Source organism: Periplaneta americana, chromosome 2 (assembly GCF_040183065.1).
Source record: "Periplaneta americana isolate PAMFEO1 chromosome 2, P.americana_PAMFEO1_priV1, whole genome shotgun sequence".
Lineage (NCBI taxonomy): Eukaryota > Metazoa > Arthropoda > Insecta > Blattodea > Blattidae > Periplaneta > Periplaneta americana.
Genome location: NC_091118.1, coordinates 208,194,075 through 208,207,313, shown reverse-complemented (window position 1 = coordinate 208,207,313; position 13,239 = coordinate 208,194,075). Strand labels below are relative to the sequence as shown.

Sequence of the window (13,239 nt, the reverse complement as noted above, 5' to 3'; positions counted from 1 at the left end):
CGCCACTTATTTTTTAGAACAAAGAAATAGTAATATGCGTTACAAGAGCGTTTATTACATACCTGAAAGAGGAATTTCTAATTAGTTGCAATGAAATCTCCATCTTGGTTTCTGTTCAATGACGGCAAATTTGCAAAACAAAAATATCTATCTTCTACATTGTTGCTTTAAAATGTTTTCTGTGTTTACTATACTCCAGCAGGCCGTGATATACGTACGTCTGTCTTTTTTCCCCCCAGTCTATGGAATCTTGTTGATCTTTTCACGGCTTCCTTAATGTTACTTGCATCACGAATGCAGTAACTTTAGTGGAGTTGTAGAGTTTACTTAATTTTTGAAAATATTTAAAAACAATAATTAACAGTGCAATTTAGGTGAAATTGCAGTGGTAAGTTTCCAATTTATAATTATTACTATGTTAAACGTCTTTAAAAATAATATGTTAAAAGCCTAAAGCAGTAAAATTAATGTCGCGCTTAAGCGGTAAGAAGAGGGGAATTGTTATGTGTGTTAGGTTGGGAATACTGAATGTGGAATTTTAGACTTTCCGCGGATTGGTTTTGTGCGGAAACCAAGCAAATACGCACGATCTCGCACAAACATGTTTATAAGCAGTTTTCTTAATCATGAAATGTAAGACCTTTACAGAAAAGTTTTAAAAACAAAAACAATTCTGAAGCCGTCAGGGATATTTTGAATTTACGCATAATTTAATATAATTAAAATAAATGGAAATTAATATCTAAGGGACTAATGAATGAAACTTGATGCAATTTGGTACTGTAATTTGGACACAACGAACCCGCCGAATTTGAAAGAAATTAATAAAAAACTTTAAAAGTTTCAAAATTCAGTCAGTGTCCGTTAAGATGTTTTAACACAAATTTAATCCACGATAAAATACTAATCTTTTTGCTAAATTAGTGTTGTATTTTTGGTCCAGAGAAAATAACTTGTCTTCTACGAAAACACTAGTCTTCTATTCAGTGGTTTACAGGACTACCGTGGATCACTGTAGCTTATCCATTTTTTGTTTCCAATGCCTAATATATAAATGTTAAACAGGTTTCGAAATAAAAATAGGTGAATATTATTAATATGTGTGCCCTAAATCTGAATTTAAAACCCAAATTGCACCATCACGTACCATTTTCCGGAGAAAATGAATTGAATTTTTTTAATGAAAAAACTTCTCTTTTTAATTTTTCACTGCTACTGATAAAATTACAATAGACTAGGGATTCAAAATACCTCATAATACTTAAAAAAAATGTGTACTGGATACAAAAATGATGTTACATAGTTTAAAACACAAAAAACACAAAAATAAAAATATTTCATGCGTAGGCTATAATGAGAAAAATCTCGAAATTTGAACTTGCATTTAAAAGAATTTTCTAGATGGCTTCTGTTTATAACTAGACCCGGGACTGTCTTTTACGAGGAACCAACAATAGTCTGCAAGCATGCTGGATGATGATCTTCCTTTATATCGCCTTTGCATTTCAGATATTTCTTGATGAAATCTTTTATTTTGTGAAATATTAATTAAGACATTTGTAGTTACAATGATATATTACTAGTGGCTTGTGCAGCAAATGCTGCAAACTAAGTTCATTAGACGTTGACATAAACATTTTTCAGATTTATTTTCAATGAAGAATACCAGACATTCTGAAAGTTATTTGCTTCCATAACAATTAAAGATACTCTCTCTCGAGCTATACTGAAGAGAACCACGTATATAAATATCTACACCACACCGCCATTAAATATATGAAAAAGACCCAACCCCACTTGATTAATAACTATAAAAATATTTGATTTTTAATATTATTATTATCTTAAGTAAGTTTTATAGCTTTCAGTAACATATACTGTATAATATACTATATAGCCGCCACTCAGTAAAATATAGAAATCAAAATCTAATTTAAGTTATTCTCTACATCTACTTATATAACCCCAAAACGTTTCACTTTCATATCATCAATATAGCATTAATATGCATAATTAATGAAAAATAGTCACATCATGGCATTAACTACAATAATATTTCATTTCTAATGGTAATAATGTCATCAAACCACCTCAAGTTTTGTAGTTCTTAATATCCAATACACAGCTGTACCCAGAAAATTACACACCACAGAATCGAACCTGTAAATTATTTTTAGTAAGTTAAGTTTTTAATAACCAATTTAATTTGAGCTCTAAATATGTCAGCATTCTTGCAGATCATGGCCTTCGTGTAATATTGTTTACTGTAGTGTGTGTTTTGTTTTATTCTGAAATGCAATCAGCTAGTTCTCAAAACTGACGACAGATGGATTTTGGAAAATAGGAAAATTATGTTGGAAAATTGACATTTTACTGAAAACTACTATTTTTCTGAAAAACTTTGAGTTCCCAGCTTCAAAATGAGGGGTTATTTATTAAAATCCGTTCAGCCGTTTTCCCGTAATTTCCATTACCAGTTGAAATTATATATTATTATTATTATTATTATTATTATTATTATTATTATTATTATTATTATTATTATTATTATTATTATTATTATGGATCTTAGCGGAATATAGGATATTATGACAAAAAAGACATCCAGTGTTTGAGAACAATCTGACGATTTCCTCCTTCAGTAACGATTAATTTATTCTTTTACATGTTAAAAATTTCACTCTACAGAAAACGAATTTCACTGACCAAGCATTGTGCGTGCTCTTGATTTAGTACCAAGATGTAATAAAAGAACTCACATCCATGCAGGAGTTAATGTTGTTCCCAATTTTGACGTCCACTTCGACAGCTTCCCCCACTCGAAGACTCGCGGGGAGCTTGAAGTCCACTTGGAGGGGGCGGAACACGGTGACTGACTGTGGCGACGAGAACCTCAGCCCCACGCTGGGCGACAGTGTGAGGGCCCAAAGCGACCACTTGCCGGGCTCCTGGGGGGCCGTTATGGTGAGGCTGTGGTGAGCCATGTCCTCACTGTAACACATAAACGGCCTGAATTTTCCAGAATATTTTTATTGACTATTTCACTTCTTTAGGATGCATATTTTCATACTCCAAATGGATTTAGTTCAATATTCTAATTACAAATATGCTTAAACATTTTTTAAATTAAGGAAGAATCGATTAGCGCGTCTGACCGCGAAACCAGGTGGCCCGGGCTCGAATCCCGTTCAGGGCAAGTTACCTGGTTGAGATTTTTTTCTGAGGTTTTCCCTCAACTCAATACCCTTCGAAATATTCTTCTGGGCCTTGCCGGCCTTCTTTGCAGCCTTTCCGGAAGCTTTGGGGGGCATGGTGCTCTCTTTTGATGATGTTTTTTTTTACCTTAGGGATTTAATTGAAGTGAATTTTTATGGCTGGCAGAGTAACTATCTCATGCCCCCATGTTAAATTGCTACCAGTGCACTTCATTAGAACCAGGTACCCATCTTCGAAGCCGTTAGCCCTGTGAACTTACAATATACTTATTTACCCCTATTTTCATATTACAGGGTTGTTATCTAAGAAATTAGCAAGTTCTTTGTAATAGTATCCTCAACTCAATATGAGCAAATGCTGGGTAACTTTCGGTGCTGAACTCCGGACTCATTTCACCGGCATTATCACCTTCATTTCATTCAGATGCTAAATAACCTGAGATGTTGATACAGTGTCGTAAAATAACACATTAAAAATTAAGGAAGAGCTGTCAAAATTATTTTTAATTAAAGATTTTTTTTTGCAAATTTATCATTACAAATTTAGCAACTTTTTGTTCTAAAGTTGACTCCCTGAAATTACTAGATGAATGTAATTGAGAAGAATTTCAATAGGTATGTATTCATTTTATTTTAAAATCCATTTTTCCGTAAGTTTATTTTTCTTGATTCAACACCAACGTTTTTGAGCCAAATATTAATCAGTCTGGATTAAATTTCTACTGGAAGTATTTATTAGGTAGCTGCATATTTCTATGCATTTATTTTGTAAGAAATGCTGCTAGTTAATTTAATTTTTTTTCATGATTTAGGAAAAAAAATATATTTTAAAAGTGCAATGAATTTTTTTAAAGCGAGTAAATGACATATTTCATAGAAAAATTTAAAATTATGGTTTATTTAACGACGCTCGCAACTGCAGAGGTTATATCAGCGCCGCCGGTGTGCCGGAATTTTATCCCGCAGGAGTTCTTTTACATGCCAGTAAATCTACTGACATGAGCCTGTCGCATTTAAGCACACTTAAATGTCATCGATCTGGGCCGGGATCGAACCCGCAACCTCGAGCATAGAAGGCCATCGCTATGCCGACTAGCTACCCAGGCCGACTATTTCATAGAATGAATGCATAAAAATGTTTCTCTATGTCTTGTGAATGTAACAAAAAAGTAGCTTGCAATTTGAGATCTTTTACTAAAAACGTGGGTTTGAAAATATTTCTAAAAAAAAAAAATAGAAAAAAAATCAAAAGCCAAAAACATTTTGCAGGTTAAAATTTGGATTTTATTGGTCCTTTAGTAAGTATGCTCTCAAAATCTGGTTAAAAGTGATTAGGTAGTGAAGTGCTTTGTGTGAAGTGAGATATTGTATGAGGCAGAAACATTGACATTACGACGAAGTGAAGAGAAACGACGGGAAGGATTTGAAATGTGGATATGGAGAAGAATGGAGCATGTGAAATTAACAGAATAAGAAATGAAGCTGTGTTGGAAAGAGTGGATGAAGAAATAATGATTCTGAAACTGATCAGTAAGAGGAAAAGGAATTGGCTGGGTCACTGACTGAGAAGAAACTGCCTACTGAAGGATGCACTGGAAGGAATGGTAAACGGGAGAAGAGTTCGGGATAGAAGAAGATATCAGATGATAGACGACATTAAGATATATGGATCATATGAGGAGACATAGAGGAAGGCAGAAAATAGGAAAGATTGGACAATGCTGGGCTTGCAGTGAAAGACCTGCACTTGAGCATAAAACTAAGAATGAAATTTACTACTATTGTACTACTATGACTACTACAGAGCCATTGACTTAATTCCCAATACGCTCAGTCAATTTAAGAGAGCAGTGTATTATGATAATAAATTATTGAAAGAATTTCAGTTTCGTCCTTTAATGTGCAGAAATTTGATCCGAACAAATGTAACATTTAAAAATATTTTTGCAGAAGAAAAGTTACATTTGTTGGGATCAAATTTCTATTTATTTTAAGGACGAAACTAAAATTCTTTCAATAATTCATTATCATAATACACTGCTCTCTTAAATTGGCTGATAAGATTTGGAATTAAATTCAACGGCTTTCCCAAAACACGCTATAAATGTTTCATATAAAACAATTTTTATCTGGGAAAGGAAGCAAAAACCGAAAAAATTGTACTAAACTTTTTCGTTTGAAATATCTCAAGGAATAATCCCCTGACATTAGTGACAATACTTACGGTTCCATCTGTATATAATTTTCATATGCTCGACCATATTTCTAACTTGAAATTATTCATAAGTATTCATGTTATTCTTATCTGATTGGGGAGCGGAAGTGACCTTGTGCAATCTCGTAAATTGTGAGATGTGCGCAGACGAGAAAGTATTGATTTTTTCCGAGGAACAAATGTCATTGACCTTGATACAATCTAGAGAGTAAAATTAACATTAATCTTGATATAAACTTGAAATTGATTTAGACATTGAAAAACGAGATGATAAATTGAATTTATTTGAATATTATTTACAATTAACGCTAATTATTATAGTAACAGAACATAACCTTCTGCGACAGTATTGGATTTCCAGCCTCCGTGACGTTTCGCTAGTTGTCTTTCGATTGCATATCCGAGAATAATCGATAATTGCGCTTTTATTTTCCTTTCTGATTGGTGGAACATTTGAACTTTAATGAATAGGTGTACTTTAATGATGTCCATTAAAGGGCTACTACCAAGTGTATAATTACTACATTTCGGCATGGTCGAGCATAATAGTACATTATGCAACGAGTCTATAATGATAGTAATTAAGAAGCGAGTATGGATGTTTATGAAACGAGCGCAAGCGAGTTTCATAATTTTCATACGAGCTTCTTAATTACCATTATAGGCGAGTTTCATACGACTTTTTATGCTCGACCATATTTCTAACTTGAAATTATTCAGATGTATACATTTTATTTGTATTTGACAACATCGAAAGTGACCTTGTTCTAGGTCGTGAATTGTGAGATGTGCGCAGACGCGAAAGTATTGATTTTTTCCGAGGAACAATAATGTCATTGACCTTGATATAATCCCGTTAAACTTGGTATAACCTTGATTATTGAATTCGGCATTGAAAAACAAGATGACAAATTGAATTTATTTGAATATTATTTACAATTAACGCTAATTATTATAGTAACAGAACATAACCTTCTGCGACAGTATTGGATTTCCAGCCTCCGTGACTTTTCGCTAATTCTCTTTCGATTGCATATCCCAGAATAATCGATACTTGCTGTTTTATAACGGTACAAAGCTGACTTGTCATTGGCTGAACACCTGTAAGCTGAGTTGTCATTGGCTGAACACCTGTACTTTAATGAATAGGTGTACTTTAATGACATGCATTAAAGGGCTGCAACCAGGTGTATAATTACTATATTTCGGCATGGTTGGTCGAGTATAAAATAAATTATAAATAAATTCATAATATGATTAAAAAGCTGTATTATTACGAAACGTGCAATAGGCACAATGAGAAAGTATGTGCCATTTTCATGACATTCAACTCTAAAAATGTATGTGTTAATAACTTGTATAGTGGTGAAAAGAAATCTTATGCAGTGTTTCATATCAGTAGCTATCAATGCGAAGGAATAAGGTGTGAAGAATTTGTAATGTGTCCCTTTGTAGTTTACGTCACATTTGAGGTTGTTTAAAATATCTATTCTATGTAAAGTGAAATATGTTAGTTCCCTGCTGTCAGGAACTGAAGTGCGTGCACTCAAGATCAGATGTTGAGCTCGCGGCAGGGAAATGATGTGGGAAAAGAGGAGGGAAAACGAGTTTTGATGAGCGGGGAGGAAACAGCGTCTGGAATGCCGTAGCCCCATTTTACATCTGCAAGACAGGACGAATGGGGGGAACAGTGATTACGGTGTTAAATGGGCCGAATGCAGACGCATTATTCTTCATTATAGCAACTGGCTATGCCTACTGTTCGCTCCCCTCATGAAAATGACACAAAAAATAGAACGAATAAAAGAAAAACATAACAAGCTTCTGGAGAAAATTGCTACGAAGGTGAACAATTGTTCGTGGGAAATAAATTCCTGTGAAACACAATGATAATTTATCCAAAAATAACAGTTGTACCCTCTGGGATTAATTTTTTTTGTCTTTTAATGTTCGAAGTGAAAATTTATTAGTTACAATATGTTTTTTTAAAGAAGAATTAGTGCATATCGTGGAAAATAATCTAACACACATGAACTATACAGTTGAACCTCGATCTTCTGTCCCTCTGTTAACCGATCTGCGGATTATCCGTCGTCAACTCAATACAAATAAGTCTTCTTTTGTCTTGTTGTAAGATCTATACAAAAAATATCTATGTCTACTAATAATAAAACTGTAACCTAAATTTTTCTGGTAATTTTCGCTTTTGCAATAAAAAATCGGTGTAAACATGTATAATTAACTATCCTGAATTTTTTTTGTATGTCTGTATGTATGTTTGTTACCTTTTCACGCGATACTGGCTGAACCGATTTCTATGAAAATTGGTATACAGGGTGATTCACGAGGATTTACCGTTCCTTACGGAGCTTATTTCTGAAGACATTCTGAGCAAAAAATGTCATAAACATTTGTCCTAATATCAATATTTTCAGAATTACATTAATTTGAAGTTGTTTGTAAAATAATTAATAATAATAATAATAATAATAATAATAATAATAATAATAATAATAATAATAATATAATAATCCGTGGCGCTACAGCCCGTGAAGGGCCTAGACCGACCAGCCGGCTGCTGGCCTCACGCCCACATGTCGAAGCAGAGGTGGACGATCATCCAACCAGAATGGAGGTATCGTGTGGTTAGCACGATGAGCCCCCCAGTCGTTATAGCTGGCATTCGCAACCGGATTTCGCTACCTATCGTAGCTCTCCAAATGCATCACGATGCTGGGTGGGCACCGGTCCCATACACTGGCCGAAATTTCGTGAGAAAATTTCTTTCCCATGAGGACTCGAACCAGCGCGCATTCCGTAACGCGAGTCCTAGGCAGATGCCTTAGACCACGACGCCACGGCGCGGGACAATAATAATAATAATAATAATAATAATAATAATAATAATAATAATAATAATAATAATATAATAATATAATAATAATCCGTGGCGCTACAGCCCGTGAAGGGCCTAGACCGACCAGCCGGCTGCTGGCCTCACGCCCACATGTCGAAGCAGAGGTGGACGATCATCCAACCAGAATGGAGGTATCGTGTGGTTAGCACGATGATCCCCCCAGCCGTTATAGCTGGCATTCGCAACCGGATTTCGCTACCTATCGTAGCTCCCCAAATGCATCACGATGCTGGGTGGGCACCGGTCCCATACACTGGCCGAAATTTCGTGAGAAAATTTCTTCCCCATGAGGACTCGAACCAGCGCGCATTCCGTAACGCGAGTCCTAGGCAGATGCCTTAGACCACGACGCCACGGCGCGGGACAAAATAATAATAATAATAATAATAATAATAATAATAATAATAAATTGTTTATTTATACTGGCAGAGTTAAGGCCATAGGGCCTTCTCTTACACTTACCAGGTCACAAAGTATACAAGCAGTGAAAATACCTTTTTTTTTTCTTTAGTTTTAAGGGTAAAAAAATATTACAAATAGAGAATGGACTATTCAGAAATATTTCTTTAATTGGCTAGTGTTCTGAAGCTAAAAATGTGTTGTTAATTGCGTTGTACATATTTTGTTTTTCAATTTTTAACTAAAAATTACATCATTTTTACGCACTTACAACACACATGATTACAAATCATACGACTTTAGGAACTTGATTCTTTACAGTTTAATTATGCATCCTAATGTACAGTCTTAAAGAATTTACAAGAGTGGCGTGATTTGTAACAATTGTTGTGGTAAATGCATAAGAAAATGTAATTTTCTAGTTTAAAATCGAAAAAAAAATTCTGCACGAAGCAACTATGGAATTGACAACACATTTCTAGCTTCAGAATACTAGCTAATTAAAGAAATGATACTCCTGAATAGTTCATTCTTTATCTGTAATATTCTTTTACCCTTAAAACTCAAGAATAATGGTAGTTTACAAACAATTTCAAATTAGTGTAACTCTGAAAATATTGAGATTAGGACAAATGTTTATATGACATTTTTTGCTCAGAATATCTTCGCAAATAAACTCCGTAAGGGACGGTAAATTCTCGTGAATCACGCTGGTATAAATTACGTTGGATCCCACTTAAAATGTAGGCTATATGGCATTCAAAATAAAGGGAAAATAAGTTGTTATGCTGTAAGTTTTTTCAGTAACTATTTAATTTTTATAAAGCAACGCATATTATGTTCAGCTGAAGAAGCACGTGTTGAAATTCCCCTGGAAATAGTTTTCAGATCGCAATAGGCTCCACTGCTTTTTTTTTTTTTTTTTTTTTTTTTTTTTTTTACAGCAACAAGCATGACCAACAGAAAAGTTTATTTCGCACCACATTACTAAAGAACCATTTATGTTGTTCATACCAGATCGCGTTTTAAGATTATCTTTCTGAAAAATTGTCTTGATTTAAAACTTCCTTTCTTTCAATATTATTTTCACTCGAAAAGCGTACTCTAACAATGAATTTATTACAATTGTCATCATTATTTCTCGCATTTCTTTCGATTTCTATTTTCCCGAAAAATAACCACACTATACTAAAACCCAGGTTATGAACCGACTAAACAGGAAGTAGTTGGGAGGGCGAGAGGAAAGTGCGGGTTAGAGGGGTAGCCTGTGCAGCGATGACACGTTGAGTATGGCGGCTGGAGGGGGGAAGGAGAACGGAGCTTTTCATTGGACCTCACGTGAAACTGTCGTCTGCTAACGAAAATCACGGAGACAGTGTAGCCAAACTTCCCAGTTCATTTGTAGTACCACGTGAATTACGAGTCGCATTTCGTACCAGCGTCATTAGCTCGTGCTTTCTTAAAACAGTAATTTTAATTTCTAATATTGTGGATAGTGTTATCGAGAACTATATACAGTAGTTATTTTAAACATATCGGTGACAAACGCTGAACACGCTTTGAATCTCGCGCCACTATGTGGCAACAGAGCTCAGAAAGAGACCAACAGAACGTTGCTTCCGGTTTAGTCGGTTCATAACCTGGCTTTTAGTATAGCTACACGACGATTCACCATTGTTATTCTCAGCCCATCCCACCCTTGAGACCGGCATTGACAAAAGACTGGGTTCTGAATGGGAGAAGTGAAGGCTGTTGGGTGGGCGAAAACCTGCTAGGCCACGAGGCCACAAGAAATGTACCTCAGTTTCAGCTTTCCGAGCGCAACCTTAAAACCCATGGAAACATACGAAATGCAGAAGCTAGACCCGCCCAAAACATTTCGGACCTCAGGAACAAATTTTACTGCAAGACAGGTCTCTATACATCAAAAAGTTTTCTACTTGTACAACTCTATGCGCGTCATTCAAATAACTACTATAATATGTTATATACGACTAAAAAAACACACACACAATAAACTCTAAAGAGTTTAAGAAAGCCAAGTGACTGAGGCCCGGCCTCACTTGCCTCAGCCAATCAGCCGCCACGGATAGTAAGCTATTTCTGATCTGTGTTCGCATTAAGGAGTGAAGAAAGTCATAAATGTAACCAGAGTGGTTATAAGACGAGAAATTGCCCATATTGAAAGCTTGGCATTAAATGAGTCGTACCTGTAGTTGAAGCACTTCCAGAGCCACAGCTGGTCTATGGTGGTGCTGCCCACCACGCTGCTATGTCTCCGCTGGATCGCGGAGCTGCTCGGGGCAGAGCCCCCCTGGCGGTACAGCTGGGTGCTGGACTCGGACCAGGGGCCCCCTTGTCGCACACACCGTCGCTGGAAGAACGCCATTCCAGCTGCCGCGAAGTCCAGCTCTCTGGAACTGGAACCCCTGTGTCTGCTGCAACAGGAGCATCACAGGATAAAGCCTACTGAACTGAAATAACGTGCTTTTTGAATCTGCTGAAAATGTGGTTATTTTCTATGAAGGTGGAAACGCTCTCTTTTTATATTTTATATTATTTTTATTTAATTTTTTTCACAGTTAAGAATAAAAAAAAGCTGTACTTCAGAGTGTTAAAAAATTGACAGGGGATTTAAGGAAATCGTAATGATTTTGTGGAAGGTGTATACTTGGATTAAGGCAATAAAATATAGTATGTTCAGCAGTCGACCATTTGCTATTGGAATGTACATTATAAGACTAGAACCAGATAGACTAAAATCTGTAGTGTTAAGAAATGAGAACTGGCCACCGAGAAAAGAAGACATCACTGAACAACAAGAATTTTGCTCCGGCCCTTATGATTTGGTGTGCGCTGAATCCGAAAATGCATCTCTTTTCTTCGTATCACGTAAGGATTTTGAGATGTACTATGATTTCACTTTTCGATAAGCGCTCTCCCAAGAAACATTTGGCGCGGGTTGGGAGTTGTGAACCAAAAAAAAAAAAAAAAAGCTAATGCATTTTATGAGTTTATGACATATTTCCGTTTTCTTATGGTTGTTGGCATGTTCTTTTGTACTTATAATCAATAAACAGATATTGGTCATTTTTATTGTTGTGTTTTTTGTGTTTTAAACTACGTAACATCATTTTTGTATCCAGTACACATTTTTCAAGCATTTTGAATCCTTAGTCTGTTGTAATTTTATTAGTAGCAGTGAAAAATAAAAAAAGATAATTTTTTTATTAAAAAAATCGATTCACTTTCCCCGGAAAATGGTACGTGATGTGGCAATTTGTATTTTGAATTCAGATTTAGTTCGCACATATTGGTAATATTCACCTATTTTTGTTTCGGAGCAAGACAAAAAGTAAAGATTTGTTGTTCAGCGAATTATTAAAAATACATTGGAGTTTAATAAACTCATAAATGCCATACCATTGGGTGATAAACTGTAAAAACTCATTTCAGTTATAAAAGAGTTGTAGAATAGCATCTCAATCTTGTATAATGCACCTCAACCATATTTTGTATGTAAACTAAATTGTAAAATGGATATTCTAATACTCCAAAGTAATGGAGCATGCAGATAATAAATAAATAAATAAATAAATGAGTAAATAAATAAATAAATAAATAAATAAATAAATAAATAAATAAATAAATAAATGAGTAAATAAATAAATAAATGAGTGAATAAATACATAAATAAATAAATAAGTAAATAAATAAATAAATAAATAAATAAATAAATAAATGATTGAGTACATAAATGAGTAAATAAATAAATAAATAAATGATTGAGTACATAAATAAATGAGTGAGTAAATAAATAAATAAATGATTGAGTACATAAATAAATGAGTGAGTAAATAAATAAATAAATAAATAAATAAATAATTGAGTACATAAATAAATGAGTGAGTCAATAAATAAATAAATAATTGAGTACATAAATAAATGAGTGAGTAAATAAATAAATAAATAAATGACTGAGTAAAAAATAAATAAATAAATAAATGATCGAGTAAATAAATAAATAAATGAGTGAGTAAATAAATAAATAAATAAATAAATGAGTGAATAAATACATAAATAAATAAGTAAATAAATAAATAAATAAATAAATGAGTAAATAAATAAATAAATGAGTGAATAAATACATAAATAAATAAGTACATAAATAAATAAATAAATAAATGAGTAAATAAATAAATAAATGAGTAAATAAATAAATGAGTGAATAAATACATAAATAAATAAATAAGTAAATAAATAAATGATTGAGTACATAAATAAATAAGTGAGTAAATAAATAAATAATTGAGTACATAAATAAATGAGTGAGTAAATAAATAAATAAATGATTGAGTACATAAATAAATGAGTGAGTAAATAAATAAATAAATAAATAAATAAATAAATAATTGAGTACATAAATAAATGAGTGAGTAAATAAATAAATGAATAAATGACTGAGTAAAAAATAAATAAATAAATAAATGATC

General features: G+C 33.7%; 1 protein-coding gene across 2 annotated transcripts in view; it reads right to left on the bottom strand.

Moving 5' to 3' along the window:
* The window catches only part of LOC138695094 (C3 and PZP-like alpha-2-macroglobulin domain-containing protein 8), a 976,398-nt gene that overhangs the window by 66,099 nt on the left and 897,060 nt on the right, over positions 1–13,239 (bottom strand). The window contains exons 11-12 of one of the 2 annotated variants that reach the window (XM_069819482.1): positions 10,957–11,184; positions 2,760–2,991 (exon numbers count right to left, since the gene is read on the bottom strand). In XM_069819482.1, coding sequence (XP_069675583.1) covers positions 2,760–2,991; positions 10,957–11,184 — 460 coding nt within the window. The remainder of the gene's footprint in view (positions 1–2,759; positions 2,992–10,956; positions 11,185–13,239) is intronic. The other variant, XM_069819483.1, reaches the window with a different exon arrangement.